The following is an 18,595-nucleotide window of genomic DNA, read 5'->3' as shown; positions in this document are numbered from 1 at the left end:
AGGATTGGGGCTCTGAATGGGTGGCTCAATCCTTTTTATTTTTTATTTGTAATTTTTTTTAGTTAAGTTACTGTGTTGTGTTTTTATGCTCCTTATGTGCTGACACACAATGAATAGTGTGAAGTGATTGCCAGACTCCTTTTCAAGTCACTCTTTGAAACCTAATTCAGATCCTTCGTTGCTCCTCACATAGCTGGCGGGTGAGGCCAGATTAGTAAATGATAATATTAGGCAGCAACAGCACTGTTGAGGAATGGTCGGGGCTTGAGGGGAAAGGAAAACAAGAGAAGCCGACCCCCTTTAATTTGTTGCTTGTCTAACGTGTGTTAATATAAGTTTGAATTACCTTTATGGAAGCTTTGAGTGACTTTTGCACTGATGACAGGTCTAGGAAGCTTTCCATGCACAATAGTCTTTCCTTCTGGTGCTCCTGTGAGGCTTTTTTCATCCTTTTTAAGGAGTCTTCACACTATGCCACTATTACATGTTATACAACATTACATTACTTAATAACCAGAAACGATTCCTGTATAAATTGTTCCATTCTCAAAAAAAAAAGTTGGAGTCAGGTGGTAAATATACAGTTGGTTATATACCCACTTCCCTCTTCAAAGATATTTTTTATTTGTTTGTTAGTTTGCATACCTAGTCATCTGAGATTTCTAATAAACATTTTTCAGCACTTGGGCATAAACACTCCCTATATAAACTTTCCAGCTTTATTCCGCAGGCGTCATTAAAGGGGTCTCCTGCCACTATAGAGCACTCCAGGCGGATGGGTTGCGCCCGCTAGAAGCACTACGCAACCAATGGGAAGGAGATCTTGACACCCCCCGATATCACTGAAGGATTGGGACAGTATACTAGACGGGACCCCTAAGGTATCCAGGAATGCACGACTAATAAGTTACTACGTCATTCACAGGGCTTACTTGACTCCAGAACGCATAGGCAGATACTTTCAGGTAGAGAGAGCAGCCTGTCCCCGCTGCGGTGAAATGCTGGTGTATGATGTTCTACACATGTTACGGACATGTTCACACCTACGGGTCTACTGGGAAGGAGTGCTATGGATAGGAGAGGTCATTGACAAGGAGATCCCTTACTCACCAGCCTATTACCTAATAGGATTGTTTTTTGCTGGGTGGGGGAACCAAGTCACTAGCAAATTCCAGAATTTAGCTTTTGCAATCTTTGCAATTGGCTCCTGTTACTGTCCAAAATTGTTGCTTTTTATTTGTGAATAGGCTTAGTAGTCCCTCCTTCGTACCGCCTTGTCTGCATTTGTAACCTTCACCTCAACAATATACCTGTTCCATCTTTTTGTGTGAACATATATCAATGCTCACCATATACTTTTAGAGAAGACACATAACTTCGTGTGTCTCAGCAGAGAATCCAAATCTTACTTCTGCCATACTGTGACCAAAATCGCTACTTTTAACTGTGGTGTACGCTGTCTACTTATGCGTGATCCCCCACCAACGTGCGGGTGAACAGAAAGGAGAAACAAGAAGAGGAAAAAAGTGAAAAAGGTGAGGATAAGTTGGCAGTGCCTCACGGGAGTAACACCAAGGGAGGTTGCAGGCTGGTACTCTCCTGTATCCTCAGGTTCTCATCATTAGCATCTGCCAACTTGAAAAAAAGATAAGGTAGTGAGGAAAAAATCAAAAATTGTGATATGAATACTACAGGTGACCCTTGAAGGAAGACCGGGATCTAGCATAGAAACCCAATGTACCTTGATTTAAAAACGAGCTAGGCACACTAGCTCTATTGATTTATTCCTTGCTGTGTGTCTGCTCAATTAAAACCAACATGTTTCATTGCCTTACAGATTTTGTGGCCATTTCATCAAGGTTTAGGTCAGCGTCCTCACTGCACCTCTTGTCTCCGTTTATTCTATCGGTTAGTTGCCCCTCTTCGGCATACCTTCAACCTCGGTATGTGAACTGAAATTCATGAACCGCTCTTGTATCTGTCACTGCAATTAGTCAGTCGAAATATCCGTGGGTGTCTGGCCAGCGCTCAGTCCCTGGACACCCACGGATATATCGACTGACTAATTGCAGTGACAGATACGGGAGCGGTTAATGAATTTCAGTTCACATACCAAGGTTATTAACGGACATTAGAACATTGGAACGTTGGCAGCTCCATTGAAGACAATGGAGCGCTCCGGGCTAATACTGGCCGGTATAAGCCCGGAGCACCAACATTCCAATGTGTCTTTGTTCACAGCTCTGGCTGTGAACAAAGACTTCAGGGAGCCTGAGGGGATTTCAATCCCCTCGCGCTCCCTGAAGGGCTTTGTTTTGGTAGAACATTCTGCCCTCTAGTGGCAGAATGTTCTAATAGCCTTATAGCCCTTCGTAGCAGGGCTATACCGCTGTTAATGGCCCGCTGCTGTTGTTAAAGTCCCTCGCCTTCAGCTCGGGCCTTTAACGCTGCAGCGGGCCATTAACAGCCGGTATAGCCCGCTACGGCGGGCTATAAGGCTATAGTAAAACACACGGAGAAAACCGGTAAGACCTCATTTTACAAAGATATAGCCTTCAATTACAATTATAGCACTAATACATAAAAAAGAGAGAGAGAGAGAGGAAAAAAATGGACAATCATTCAGAATATGAGGAAGATGACAATACTGTCCCAAATGAGAATAATTTAATGATTTTCTTAGAAAATCACCTTAAATCCTCCTTAAAAGAGGCTGTTGATTCCAATATGAATAAAAGGAAAATAGATTTTGTAACTGAAGAAGACTCAATCGTCCTCTCTGAAGAATGCGAACCCTAACCCCAAAAGGGAGGCAAGGTTGCTAAAAAAACAAAACATATGGAACCACATGGTAGCCTATGCGCTAACAAAGATCAAGCCTCTTCATCAGGTAGCCTAAGCGCTACAAAAGAAATTTTATTACAAGGTAGCCTACGCACTACAAAGATCAAATTACTTCAAAAAGAGGTGCCCCAAGCGACACAATTAGAAAGAGCAGCCTTATTGGCGCAAAAGGAATAGGTGCCCCTCGCGACACAAGAAGATATAGTGACCGTCCTGGCACAAATGACCTCATCATGCAAACGGATAACTTTGATTTCTGTTCTAATAATAGTTTTGACGAAGAAGAAGACAAATACATCTTTGACCCCCTTGGGAATCTAGACCTCGACCTCCTTGACGAAGATCTAACAGAAGCTTCTAAGAATAATTCAATTAAAGACCCCTCAGGGGTAGAGATGTTTAACCCTACCTTAATTACTCACCCAAGAGGATCTGAATGGTGGCCTTTGGACCATGTATCCAACTTAATTAAATTCTGGATTTCTAAACCCCTTGAAAGCGAAACCAGAAACCTCATGAGAGCTGAGTGCCCCAGACCCTTTATAGAAAATAAGTGTGCACTAACCCCTAACCTAGACCCTGAACTCTTAACCTTTCTCTTCAAAACAGGCAGAGACCCTAGAAAAAGGTCTCAAACGCTGCCTCAAACAGTGCCAAGATAGGGTACTTGATATTCTTGGTCCCCTAGCCAAAATTCTAGATTTGGCAGAAGAAGCATCCCTAAATGACACCCCAGTAGATGTAGATCTTTTAAGGGGTTGGAGCCAACGCGCTCTTTGTTTACTTGGAAATGCTAACGCGGGCCTAACTTCTGAGCGTAGAAGAGGAATTCTCATGAGAATCAACCCTAAATTGGGGGACCTCGCTTCCAAAGAAGTCCAGGGTGACACCAAAGGACTACTATTTGGCGAACACTTTGTTAAACTTCTAGGCAAATGTGTTGCCACCTTTTCGGCCTTCAGTAAGGCTCAATTTAATATGAGAAGGATGTTTGGAGGCAATAGAATTTTTGGACGGGCTGGCAGGAGGGGACTGGCTGCCAGCCGCAGACAGTACAGGTCCCCATATTTCCAAAACCAACGTGAATCCCTACTTCTTCCCACAAAGAGGCAGAAACTTCCGTACCCGTGGTGGAGGCAGAAACCAATCTCAAAACTTTGGAGAACAAGGTAAGATCTATAAATCCACATGTTTCCCATATAAAGGTAGGAGGAAGACTCCGACTTTTTTACCAAAATTGGCTTGCTTTAACGAACGACCCTTGGGTTCTAGAAACCGCACAAGGATTCAAAATACATTTTATTTCCCCCCCCCCTCCCCCCCCCTCCCTTCCAAACACATCATCCCAGAGAATTAATTTTGGACAAGGAACAATCCACCCTAGTAGATACAGAAGTGAATCCGATGTTATTAACGAATGCTATCTGCAGAGTATCCGACTCAAATCAGGGTTTCCTAGGTACGATTTTCTTAGTAAAAAAGAAAGACAAGGGCTGGTGTCCAGTTATAAACCTAAAATAACTAAATTCTTTTCTGGTTTACTGACATTTCAAAATGGAGGGTTTTCACCTCCTAAGCGATATCCTTCAAGAGAAGGACTGGGTTGTGAAACTGGATCTAAAAGACGCCTATTTCACAATTCCAATGCACAAAGACTCCCAGAGGTTTCTAAGATTCTCCTGGAGAGGTATAACATACCAATTTCAAAGCCTTCGCTTTGGACTCTCCTCAGCACCTTGGTGTTTCACCAAAATGTTAAGACCAGTTGTGGCAGCACTAAGAATGAAAGGAGTCTGATTAATAATTTATCTAGACGATATCCTCCTAATGTCTCAAAACAAGGAAGTCTTATTGAAACACATGAACTGGACAAGAGACCTCTTGGAAAGTTTGGGGTTCGTTATCAATATAGAAAAATCTATTCTGACACCCTCTCAAAATTTAGAGTTCTTGGGATTCCAAGTAGACACAACTATAAGCTAATTACAACTTCCATCAAAGAAACTCCCCAAAATAAAGAAAGAGGTTTCTTGCGTGATGTCCAAGAACTTAGTCAGTTTACGCGAGCTGGCCAGAATAGTTGGCCTACTCTCCTCCTCTATTCAAGCAGTTTCTCCAGGCCCATTACATTACAGAGCCCTGCAAAGATTAAAATCCTTGGGGTTAAAGAAGGGACTATGGTATTCAGATACTCTCCCTCTTTCGGAAGAGGCTCGAGAAGATCTTCTTTGGTGGTGGAACAACCTAGACAGTTGGAATGGGAAGGCAATCTTCGGAAACACCCCCGAACACACGGTGGAATCATACGCGAGCAATCTAGGATTGGGTGCCAGGATGGGTGCGTTAGAAACAGGTGGGAGATGGTTCAGAGAAGAACTCTCTCTCCACATACATTGTTTAGAGATGTTAGCTTGCCTAAATGCTCTTGAGTTTCAAAACCACCCTGAAGAACAGTGTTGTCCTGATCAAATTAGACAATTTCACAGCTGTTTCTGATATCAACCGATTGGGGGGTGCAAGATCAAAAAACCTTGCGGATCTAGCCAAAAGGATTTAGTATTTCTGTTGGAGCCAGAAAATTATTTTAAAAGCAGATTTTATCCCTGGTCATCTGAATACAAGGGCCGAGCGCAACTCAAGATTCCTGAAAGACTCGAGCGATTGGAAATTGAACCCATTTATCTTCAGGAAGATCCAGAACCTGTGTTGTCCTTTTCAGGTAGACCTTTTTGCCAGCAGACTTACCTTTCAGATCGAAACCTATTACAGTTGGAGACCAGATCCCAACGCACAAGCAGTAGATGCCCTAGCCCAATCTTGGAAGAATCAGAACGGTTATGCCTTCCCCTCCCCCCCCCCCTTTTCCCTAATTCAGAGAGTTCTACTGAAAGTCAGATCAGATCAATGCACAATAATCCTAATTACTCCCTTCTGGAACACACAAGTTTGGTTTCCGGGAACAATGGAACTAGCAATAGATATTCCACGTTTTATCCAAGGGAAGAGTGGTCTTCTTCAGGGTCAAAACGGAGAAGAACATCCTCTTCTCCTAGAAGGCAACATGAACCTTCTTGCCTGGAAGATTTCAGGAAATCAAAAAGATACTCAGGCCTTTCAGGACAGGCTAAAGAACTTTTGGACGAATCATGGGCACCAGGCACAAGGAGAAGATACATCGAGGTTAGGAAAAAATGGTGTAGTTGGTGCCTGGAGCGGGATCTGGATCCCGTGGATGCTCCTATTGTGGATTTAGCTAATTTCCTTGCTAGATTATTTAATTCAGGTCTAAGCTATAGAACAATCAACTGTAAGGACACTCCTTAGTTAATGAATGTTCAATTGGTTCAGACCCACTGATCCGTAGAGTAATGAAAGGAATTAAACTAAAACGTCCCCCTAAGTCAAGATATGACTCTTTATGGAATGTTAACCTCATTTTTGAACTTTTCTCTTCATTGCCAGATAATCCTTCCCTTTCAAGAAAACAATTAACGACCAAACTAGCAACCTTACTCTGTTTAATATCATTTAAAAGGGTTTCTGACGTTAAGGCCGTAGATATATCTAGTAGATATCATTCTCCAGAGGGTGTACATTTTGAAATTTGGAAGATAACTAAAACTATGACCGAAAACATCTTTTATCCCCTCTTTCCAAGAAACTGTATGAAATCGTATGATTCTTTAATGCAAAACCTTAGACCTATTGATGAAAAACAACTTAATTTCTTTTGTGAAACCTTTCAAAGCGGTTTCAACTGCTACCATTGCCAGATGGGTTAAGTTTATAATGTCACAAGCAGGAATAGACTTATCTAAATTTTGGGCTCACTCTTCTCGTGGAGCTATGGCCAGTAAAATATTCTGGTCAGGAGGTTCTCTCACTGATATCCTTAAAACTGCTGATTGGTCAAGTGTTTCCACTTTTTATCAGTTTTATCAGTTTTATCTCAGACCTGTGGAGCATGTGAGCAATTCAGCGTTAAAAAGCTTTAAACTTGCATAATGGTAGCCTCCGGTCTTGTAATGAAATGATGATTCTCCAATTATCATACAGAGAGAATCTTGATTTCATTAAAGACTACGGAGGCTAACGATTATCCCAATCACCACTCCCTGGTGGAGATCTAACTATTTTGTGTTATTTAAGTTTTATCAATTTTAACCTTGTTCTTTCACTCCCTATAGCATAAGATACCTTTATACTTTAAGATTTTTTAAGAGTGAAATCCATATGTATTCGTTATTCAAATGGAACTACCAATTAGATTTTTCTTTTCTTCCAGATTCTTCATCTTTGTGAAATTCGCCTCTTCATCTGTTCATCTAGGTTTGTCCGTCGCAGCTCTAGAGGACGTTGACCTGTTGCTATGGCGCTATGTATTATTTTCTGGAACTTTGTTATTCATGATGTAATGCATTCATGATGTAATGTGTTCTTTAAAGGGCTGCAGTTGGGGCAGCAATAAAAGTATATTGCATAATGTTAGCCTCTGTAGTCTTTAATGAAATCAAGATTCTCTCTGTATGATAATTGGAGAATCGTCATTCTCTTCTGAGATACACAAAGTTATGTGTCTTCTCTAAAAGTATATGGTGAACATTGATATATGTTCACACAAAAAGATGGAACAGGTCTATTGTTGAGGTGAAGTTTATGAGAGTGGGGGGGCGACCTGTTCTTGTTTACCCCCTAAGCTCCCAATTGTGGACAAATGCATTTGTAACCTCCCATAAAGACTGATCGTTTTACTTGTGTTGTTACACGGTCTGCTTTGTTGTTACACGGTCTGCTTTGTAACTCGCTGAGCACTATTTTCTTTAATGATCTTCCCCTATTCCACCCACGACATCGCAGCAGGGCCGCCTGCTTTTATATTATTAAAATTATAGCGCTGTCCACTTTAACTATAGCGTCCGCGTTTATTTAATTTACAACGCAGGCCACTTTCAGTTCAATGGGCGTGCTTATTTAATTATTTAATTTACAGTGTGGACCGATGTAACTTTTTGTCTGCCTTCGGTGAACGTGCACCCATACGCACGTTCACTTTAATGTTGGCCACGCCTCTTTCCTTAGACGCTGCTTGCTGTAACCTGAATAGGCAAGCAGCGTCTAAAGAAAGGGAAATGACCTCCATTAGAGGGGTCTCGCATTTGCGAGAGTTTTTTTTCTATTGGTATTAAAAATGATAAGGCCTTTTTTTTTTATGTGATACTTAAAAAAACACATAAATAAAAGGCATTGTCATTTACAATGCCAATAGCTTAAACAGTAACCCTAAAAAATTATTCTCGCTGGTGTCCAAACAATCACTACAATTCCAACGACTCCTCCTTAGAAGTGACACTTTGGCCAGGGGGCCAAAGTCTCTCTCGAAAGTTGTCTGGAAAGACACCATACAAGAGGACCTCTGATTTCTCTTCATTACATTTGAGCTGTGCCCGGGCAAGCCAGCTGAAGACTGAAGAGTGACTGTGTTGAGCCATCAAGACTGAATCATTATCCTTACCCCAAGAAAACAGGAGCTGAGTGTCGTCCGCATAGGCCATCACCTTATCCCCAAGTGACTCCGCTTAATAAATCAGCGGAGTAACATAGATGTTAAAAAGAAGGGGACTAAGAGATGACCCCTGCGGGACGCCGGTAGCTACACGCTGCGATGCCGAGACACAAGGGGGGAGCCAGATCTGCTGTGAACGTTCTTCCAAGAAAGATTTAATCCATCGCCAAACTGTGCCGGAAATCCCAATCTCAGAGAGGCGATCCAGAAGCAAAGAGTGTGGCACCGTGTCAAACGCCGCCGAGAGATCCAGCATAACCAATGCTGCCCTTCCACCGGCGTCCAGACACTCACGGATTGCCTCCGTCACCTCAAGCAGGGCAGACTCAGTGCTAAACAAGGCACGAAACCCTGATTGGTCCGGGTGCAACAGACCCGATGACTCCACAAAATTGGTCAGTTGCTTGGTGACAGTCTTCTCACAGAGGGCAACCGTGAAATGTGGCGATAATTTCCCGGTGTCAGTGGGTCAAGAGATGGCTTCTTCAGAAGAGGGAGGATCTGTGCCCGCTGCCAGGCAGCTGGCACAAAGCCTTCCTGCAAAGACCTATTAATGATTTTATTGACTTCCGGATTAATAGTATCCGCAACCAAGGCCAAAAGTCTAGCAGCACAGGGGTCAGTTGGAGATCCCGACTTCAAGGACTTAAGAATTTTGCGAGAACAATCCAGCTCAATAGGCTCAAAAAACGACAAGACATTAGTAGCTGCCATACTAAACGAGGAAAAGCTAGCTTGTATAGTGCAAATCTTGTCCAAAAAAAACTTAGCAAGAATATTGCACCAAGTCTCAGAAGCTGGTACAGATCGAGCTAGGGCACTGGGAGACATAAAACTTTGCACAATGGAGAATATTTCTTTGGAATTATTACTCGCTTGGTCAATACGTAGGGTATAGTAGCAGCCTTTTGCGGCAGTTATGGCAGTATAATAACTTTTTTGTTTAGCTCTCAGTTTGTGTTTGGCTAGAGGGCAATAGCCACTTGAGCGCCAGGCCCTTCAGTATTTTACATTCGTGTTTTAAAGCTTTGAGCTCAGAAGAGAACCAAGGTTTGGAAGGAGACTCTCCAGCAAACTTAAGCCGGCGAGGGGTTGAAAGCGCAGACACGGAATCAGAAATCCAATCGGTGAACCTAGATAGGTTTCCCTCAGGATCTACCTGAGGAGAGGGCCGAGATGCAGCCAAAGAGCCAGAGAACTGAGTAGGATCTATCTTACTGAAAGTTGATGGGCAAAAGTCAACCGCCTTGCTAACAGGCTGAGTAATTTCCCAAGAAAGGCCTATGAAGTACGATGCGGGACAATTGTGTACTCGAATAACAATACAATGTCCTGTTCAACGGAAAATAATAAAAATTATTTTCAACAAAAAAAAAAAAAAGAAAAGCCTATGAAGAAATGGTCTGACGGGAGAGGGCTTTACCACCTGAATCGGGAAGTTAGCGCACACAGGATCTAACATATGGCCCGCCTGATGAGTAGGGTGGGAAACCCGTTGAGAAAGATGTTCCAACTCCAGGGAGCTAAGAAACTCAACCGTGTCTCGTGCGTCAGATTGATCGAGATGAAGATTAACGTCTCCCAAAACCAGATAGCAGGAGAAACGCAAAGCACGTTCAGCCATAGCATCCCCACATGATTTAAACGCCTCCGACGGGCCTGGAGAGCGATAAATACGAGAGCCTCCTAGAGTGAAGTGAGGTGAGAACTGTATACTAAAGTCCAGAACCTCACATTCACTCCATGCAGGGAGGCCTCACCATGCAGCACCCAACACTCCCTATACAAAATAGCCAGGCCACCCCCTCTGCCAGCTACGCGGTCAACCCAATGAAGCTTGTAGCCAGAGGCTGTTACCAATGCCACAACAGGATTAGAGGAGGTGTCCAGCCAAGTCTCCGTAACAAACAGCAAATCCAAGGATTTTTCGGTGATCATATCAAACACATCTAGATAGTGCTTCCTTAAAGATCTAGCATTAATCAGGGTAGCGCTAATACGCACCGCTTTTTTGCTTCATGAGACAGATGACCAGGAAATGAAGCAGGCATCAATGTAAACCCACACTCTAGACAACCACAAGCCGACTAAAAGGGCATAGGACCACCTCCGTGTGAAGAACAGGGGGGAGGCTGGAGTGTTTTCAGAAACTCACCAGAGTATTGACATGAATTAACAGCATAAGGCCCAGCTCGAGCAGCATAACTGGCCCTGGCCGCTGACTTGCCGCAGACGGGCTTGCCTTAAGCGCGCCAGCTGCACGCCCGAGCAGAGGCCATTAAGTGACGTGAGCTGAGGGCGGCGTACAGCGTGCAGCGATTATAGCGCTGACCGCAGAAGGCAAGCGGCACAAGAAAAATGGCAGCTGAGGCCGAAATTGGACTCAAAGTACAGGGAGCTAGGAAATTAAACACTGGTAACACAGGAAAGCAAATAAACGAACATAATGCACAGTTTAAAAAGCCACCATTATATTCCCCAAGCTCAAGTCGGGTGGAGGTTAAAATCATTAATATTTAAACACTGATTCCCAAAACGGAAAGGTACCACGCCCCCCAATAATTTCCCCAATCACAATTCAAATAGGAATAAAAATGATAAAAGGAAAGCGCATAAGTTTCAATTTTTAAAGCGGAGCCAAAGAGAGAACCTTTTCAAAAAGGTTGTGATATGTCATTTTTTGTGTTTTTTTTCATTGATTATGTGCTATTGTCCATGTGGATTATAAATATATTTTGATACAATTCATCAAGAATGATAATTGTGGAGAGGGTAATTAAATGTGCCCTACTCAGAAATCACTTTGTATTTATTCCTTTATACCATTTGTTATTGTATAAAACTGCGTCCCTTGCCCAGGTATAAAAGGGTTATTTGGGTATACCCCTGTTGACTTTGACAGATTAACAGCAGGTCAAGACTGATTTGCATATGATTGGGTCTAAACTGGGGTGGCGTGGTGAGCAAAACAATTATGGATTAAACCCAGATCGGTGTCTGGGGGTGAGTGTTTGATTTGTTCAGCATTCCGTCCATCATTTGTTCTTTTTGCTTTTGTCACCCTAAGTGGAAAGGGTATGCCCAGATGTGGGTTCCGTGTTCACTGTGCCACTGGATTCAAGCTAGACTGACTGAGGGGTTATACCTCAAAACCTGTCCCAGGATGCTTGTTTCCATTCCAGGGAGGACCTGACCTGACAGTTCGGGCTGGATTTTTTTCATGAGGAGCAGAGTCAAGACTGATTTGCAAATGGCTGGGTCCAAACTGGGGTGGTGTGGTGAACAAAAACAATGGATTACACCCAGATTGGTGACTGGGGGGGGTGGGGAGAAGTGTTCAATTTGTTCAGCATTCCATCCATCATTTGTTCTATTTACAGATTAACTCACAATCACTAGCGTCCTTCTCAAGAGGTAATGTGTATTTTGGACTCCCTGAATCGCTCATATTGCAGCAGTGTGCCGAAGTAATTAATTTTGCACATTTGTTTTGAAAAAGTTCTTTATCTTAAATGGTTAGAAACATTGATTTCCGTAATTTCGTAAGTGTCTTTCCCCCACAGTATACAGGAATGAAATACATTTCTAATCCTTTTCTAAATTCGTTGGCTTCACAAGAGGCACCCTACTCAATGTTACTCAGTTGTTGACTGTGTTGAAGATACTAATACAGGGCACAGGAAAAGGCAGCGTTCCAGTTAAAGGGAATCCTGTAAAGTTATTGGCTGCTACATATTCCAATATCTGTTTAAAAGCAGTAAAGTTCAAATTGACCATTCAAATGGATTATCATCCCTTGAGCTCTCCTGTCTTTGCCCTCTCCTCTGTCAACGTTACTCTGTTGTTGATGATGCAGAGTTCTAAAACTGGAATCAGGAAGGGGCAGCCAGGTTAAAGAGAGGCTAAGAGCAAAAAATGCCCTGGAAAGACCAGGGCTTCTAAAACTGTGGTTAATTTAGCGGCTGGTACATGTACCAAATTCAAGTGAAAAGGCAGACCTTATTTTGGCTGTACATGGACTGTTTCCTACGAATCTCTCCTTTATTTTCCTCCGGAGCACTTTGGCTCTTTCATGCGACCAGGACTCACCCTCTGCACTCAGTCATGCATGTGTATGCAGAGTTCAGCCCAATCCCCACATAGGACCTGCTGTACTGCTAGGGCAGCTACTAGGGCAGTGAGCATGACTTGCTCCACCACACTTGCTTGGGCTTGAATCCGCACAGTTTGAGTGCTTGGCTGCTAATCGGCTGGCCTAGTGGCGTGAGACTGGAGGAACAACGTGTGCTCTCTCTGGTTACAAAAGTCTGTCTCCTCCTCTTGCACTTTGTTGTGGCCACAGTATATAACTGTTTCGTTTGTGGGGAGTGCAGAGGAAATATTGGATTCTGCCTTACATTTGCCAGCTGAGCTTGGAACTGTAAGTACATCTTAAAATTCCCTTCTGCCTACCTCTCCCCCCTGCCCTATTTCTCCTTCAGTGAGTAAGATCTTCGAGATAATTGGGTCTTGCCACAAATGTATATCTTCAGGCTGGGCAGTAGTCTCTGTGACCTCCTCGGCCATTTACCTTTCTTATGGTATGAAAATGAGTAACATTAAGGTAGACCATTCTAACACTTATCGAGCTGCCACAAAGTGTCTGTGTAAGTGACCGTGTACCAACTGTTTGTTAATTTCGTTATGTGTTGCACATCATTGTTTTTATTAGTTTCCTTTCTCTATTTTTCAAACTGATGTTTTCAGTTCAAACTCAATTATGCTTTTAATCAATGCACAATATTAACATAATTAGGAACATCGGAAGGAAAATTAAGGAGTGTCGAGAAAAAAGCCATCGAATGCCATTGCTTCAAAGTGGAATCATGTTTCCAAAGCCCATTTCTTAAACCCATTGTAAAAAAATGTGTTCTATTTAGATTGCCAACAAGAAGCAGTATCAAAACCTTCCTGATCGGCTAAAACTACACACAGCAAAGAAGCCAAATTTATTCATAAGGTAAGTCTTTCTGTGGCAGAACTCTAGACCTTGTTGAGTTGCTGTTTTGCATTTATAGGTATGTTATTGTTGAGTACACTCTGCCTTGCTGTGGAAACCCTACTGCAATGAAGCATCTTGGTACACCTCATGTCAAGATTTTGTCCACACTTCCACCCTTCTACATCATAATCACATTTCCCTGGTTGTCGTTCGTCATGCTTGAGTCCTAGATTTCCTCTAAAGTCAATGTAGACTTCCAAGTGAGGGTGTTGATGTGCACCAACTGTACATTTTAATGTTTTTTATGTCGAGCATTTGAGACCTCTTGTATATACTTTAGTATATACTTGCATGTGTGTGTACTTTGTGGGCTTTGGAGATCAGTCCTAGGACTTGTCTGCTTCCGCTTAGGCACTTTTACTTTCTGTTCAACTGACTCTATTTAACTGTCTTGATAGAAAATGACCAGTAGAGGTCAGTAAAATACTTTCTGCTGAGGGACTTTCTTTTTTTTAATTTTCTGGCAACTGCCTCTATTTAATTTTCTTGCTAGAAAACGACCATCAGAGGTCAGTAAAATACCAGAATCACTTTAGAATTCTCTAGATTCCAGTCCATAGAAATTGTCTTCCAAGGGCACCCATAGACAATACATTTTTTATCAAATCTTGTATTTTCAGTGATATGACCACCGAATGCCCTGATTTTATATTAAAAACAGAGCTTGGGACTATACCATTTCCAGCTGAAAGTCAATATTTCTCTCTGTGTTCCCATACCTGGCGTGTCACGCAGTTTGGTTCTTACTTTCCCTCTATGTTAAAGAACAGTAGATGTTTTCAGTACCCAGGCGAATGTGCTGCATAGCTAAATGCATATAAGGACCGATTGCATGGCAGTTACGTTTGGCGTGAGAATGTTAATTCATGTTTCTACCACAAGTGTATGTGTAAAGCATAAGTACATGTTTGAGAATATTGGCACATTTTTTTATTAACTCACTTACTGCTCGAGTTCTGGATGACCTGATGATGAGTGAGGTTGTCTGGAATCCCCAGATAGATCGAATTGCTGTATTTAATGCGGGAAGTAATTAATTAATGAATAATGGTTTTGAGAAGAGTGCAGCATGCTCTGGGTACCTGTGGTTTTTTTTTTCTCCAAATGTGCGTTGTCAGTGATAATGTCCATATGTTTGGCTGAAGAGACAGGGTCTGGTGAAGAGCCCTACTTGGTGGACCATCAAGAAGGAGACCAGTCCAGTGCCCTATGACCGCAGATACGAATTTTTGGTTTGTGTCTATTGAGCTTGAGGCAGTTGGTCATGGAAACTTGAGCAGTTCTTTGACAATATTAGATAGACCTCGCTTCCCATTAATACCATTGCAGCGGTAGCAGAAAGGTAGGGGTTACTGATGAAATAAGAATTGTATATGGCTAGGGTAACTGAAATTTAGGATCTTTGATGAAAACTTTTGTGAATTGGTGGTACTCACCATACAGGCATCCTGACGCCCTCTGATATAACATTTCAATATAGTGCCATAATGTTGTTCAAAGTAAACACCAGTGAATTTGTTTTGCTAAGATTTATTGTTGGTACATTTTTTTTCGAGCAGTGTTATTTTGCGACATAACTATATACATTGTATACATGTTTTCTCTTACAGACTTTTTCAGTGCCTTCTTGTTATTGAGTCTGTATTTCTTGGATCACTAGATGAGATGGCTGGATTGTGATGCATGAGTGTAATGAGGTTAATGTACTCTTGCTGCATTGTGGAAATGCCACTAAAGACGCAGAGCACTAGTAAAACCCTATTGTCTTGCTTTCAAACATTTGGCAAACAACAGGGTTATACCCAATTGACCCTTTAATACCTGGGTAAGGAACAATAAAGTGCAAACAAAAAATGGTACAAAAGGGAGAGATAAGGAAATAACTTTGGTCAAGAGCACACTAATTAACTCTACATCTAGTTTATTAATCTAGACAGATTTTATCAAAATATTTGGACATTCCTGCATCAAAAATGACAACGGACCTTGAAGAGAGCAACAGGGCAAAAATACAACAATACAAATGTACACATAAATTGAACATGTGCAGAACATCACATACATGAAAAGACTTGTACACACAAATAAGTTAACCCGTAAACAAACACTTAATTTTCTATTAGTGTCCTCCCAATAATTTCAGGACGAACCACTGGGAGGTAGTCCACAGAGTGCGCTGCGACTCAACAAATTATTGTCGGACTTTCTCAGCACACTAAACGGTGAGTAACCACACTGTGCTTATTTTCAAGGACTCCTCCTTCATAACCGGGTCTACGCAATTGCGTTTCGGCCATACACTTTCCTCGGCCTCCTCAGGACAGGGTTAATACACAGAATGTACACACACTACAAAAAAGAAGTATATACACATATAAATATCAAAATAAATCATCTTGCCTACACATGAACTTAATCACAAGCAAAGTCGTAGCAGTTCTCCATGCCGCCCTGCGGGGTGAGTGTGGTCGGTGACCGTCACCAAGGGGCACAAAGGTGAACCGGGGACTAATACCTAAATGCAACACCCGTGGAAGATCTAAATGTTCACTGCAAAGGGACTATTATTTACTAACCACCAGTGTGTCAATATCTCAGACTAGCGAAACTGATGTCACAACACGGACCCAGTGCACAGCCCACCGTCAAACTAAAAAACGAATAGATAAAAACATTACTAAAGTGTGTAACGGGAAATGTAATAGGGCATTCGCACTAGTCAGGACCTTGTAATGCAAGACCCCTAACCCTATACTTGGTTCAGTATCAAAAGACAGTAGTACGGGACTATGGTACTTATATCAACGCCCAGATTTCATCGCGGTCGTTTAGACCTAATCTGGATGTATGATAACGTTCGATCATACGTGCCTCAAGGTGATTAAGTTTATTTTGTAGTGCTGTTTTAGTGGATGCTTTCACCACCACTAACACTGTCCAGTACAGTTCATCTTCATTGTGATTCATTTCAATGAAATGTTGTACCATAGGGGCCCCTATGGTTCCACATCGTATACGGGATTTATGTTGTAAAATCCTCATCTTTACGGCCTGAGTCGTCTGTCCAATGTAGGTTTTTTCGCACGGGCATGTGACTGCATACACCACATTTTTGGTGTTGCAATTGGAAAAACTTAGCTGTGAATGCACTGCTTTATTGATTTCCACACACTTAGAATTTTTTGTTTGCGTGCATACCCCGCATCCATTGCACCGGAAATGTCCGGTGAGTGCCGGAAGGCCCATCATTCCTCTCAGGTCAGTGGGTACCACGGAAAGGCGGGTGGCTTTGACTAGATGATTTCTAAGGTTCTTCCCTCTGCGGAACGCAAATAATGGCTTAGAGATATTCAAATGTTCCACCAATTTGAGGTTTCTTAGAATAATCTGCTTGATCTTATTAGCCTTAGGGTTGAATGTAAGGACACATACCATTTGATCATTTTCCTGTTTCGTTTTGGGTACAAGGAGTGTTTCCCTCGGGGTGTACCATGCTCTCTTTAATGCTCCCTTCACCAATTTCTTTGGGTACCCTCGTGCTATAAGTTTTTTTTGGAGCATTTTGGCGTTTCTGAAATAATCATCTTTATTAGTGCAATTACGTCGCACTCTCAAAAATTGGCCGTAGGGCAAGTTGTCTCTGAGATTTCAAACATTAACATTCAAACTTCATCTGAATTTGTGGGTTTTTAATTGTGTAAGATACCAGAAGAGAGATGACAAAGTATGTTTTCTTTCTACACAACATTTAAATAAGCTTACTTTCTATGTTAATTAGGACGTGTGAGCCCTTGAACTTCCAGCAATGATTAGAAGGCAGCCTTATTTAGAGTTCGACAGATGCAGAACATCCATCAATAATTAGAGTGCATATAAGGCCTACATCTTGTAAATATGACAGATGGGGCATCCACCACTTTTTGGTGAAAGTCCCATATAACCTTGTAACCTGGTTGCAAAGCTATTTCTGTTCTGCGTCAGTATTTAATGAATTCACTTTTAGGTGCTGTAGGTCTAACCATGCAAGCTTGTTGAAGACGTAGAGAACTATTTCACCACTTGTTTGAAAGTGTGACATAATATTCCTTCAAACATTTACTTGTTAAAAAAGGATCACTTTTCTAAGATGATGCAGGCTATCTTATGCTCTAAACTTTCCCACATAAATCAGCCTTTCATTGCATCTAGTTTTATTCCTTGTGCCTTAACTCTATTAGAAGCGCAGCATTGGTCCCTCAAGCACTCCTCAAAAGAAGCATCACAATCTTTGTAGAGTCAGGGTGTTCCTTTATATTCTAGCCAACAGGTGTTTCGTCATTCCTGACACACGTGACTGCTTCGTGCCCGAAATACATTTGTAGCCGAAAGACTTTGAAGTTTGGGGTTTAGTGACAATTCGGCATCACCTGAATAGTGTCTCAACTATACTTGAATGCATATAATTAGTTGGTTTTAACTAAAATCATGTTATTGATTTTTTTTTATTTTTTTTTTTATTTTTTATTTTTAGTTTAGTAGATTTTTTTTTTTACATAACACGAACTTGAGCCAAACAAAGGTATAGGGGCGCTTTACATGAGCACCAGTTACGTTACACAAGGACACATTCATTATTGGGAGGCACGGGGAGATTAAGTGATATGCCCAGAATCACAGAATGTTGAGCCGATGCCGAGGCTCGAACCTGGTTCCCCAGCTCCAAAGTCGGCAGCTAGGCGAATTGGGTGTTTAGCGATTGTTCACTGTTTTGGATTACAGAGAAGCCCTGATGAGGTCAGTTACTCCAATTTAATAATACCCATACAAATACCTTATGTATGCATGGTTGAAACCATGTGCTTGTACTCCCATCAGTCGACAAGTCGACTGGTGACACAGGCCTGCGGCCGGGGAACACAACTACCTCAGTATGCACTCGAGCCCGAAAAATCTGATTGGTCAGCTTTTGACCAGTAAGGTTAATTTCATACCAGTCCCCCAGATCGAGAACCCAGGCAAATTGATGCTTTTGGCAAAAAGATGTTGTCATCTGCCAGCTTAGTACTGTGGTTTATAAAACAGACTGTTTCATAAACCACAGTACTAAGCTGGCAGATGACAACTTCTCAAAGGGTGATGCACACCTGTCCTTTAGAACATTGCCAGTG

General features: G+C 42.0%; 1 protein-coding gene across 11 annotated transcripts in view; it reads left to right on the top strand.

Moving 5' to 3' along the window:
- KYAT3 (kynurenine aminotransferase 3) overlaps positions 1–18,595 on the top strand; it is a 492,939-nt gene that overhangs the window by 40,496 nt on the left and 433,848 nt on the right. For 8 of the 11 annotated variants that reach the window (XM_085602145.1, XM_085602141.1, XM_085602135.1 and 5 more), the window contains one exon: positions 13,327–13,406. The exons of 2 other annotated variants lie outside the window; for them this stretch is intronic. Coding sequence is in view for 4 of the 9 variants with exons in the window: in XM_085602135.1 (XP_085458261.1) it covers positions 13,327–13,406 (80 nt within the window). In the remaining 5 variants the exon portion in view is untranslated. Of the gene's footprint in view, positions 1–7,134; positions 7,174–13,326; positions 13,407–18,595 lie in introns of those variants that run through there. One more of the 11 variants, XM_085602143.1, reaches the window with a different exon arrangement.

The sequence above is a fragment of the Triturus cristatus genome, chromosome 4_2 (genome assembly GCF_964204655.1).
Source record: "Triturus cristatus chromosome 4_2, aTriCri1.1, whole genome shotgun sequence".
Classification (NCBI taxonomy): domain Eukaryota; kingdom Metazoa; phylum Chordata; class Amphibia; order Caudata; family Salamandridae; genus Triturus; species Triturus cristatus.
This window is presented reverse-complemented; position numbering and strand designations above follow the sequence as displayed.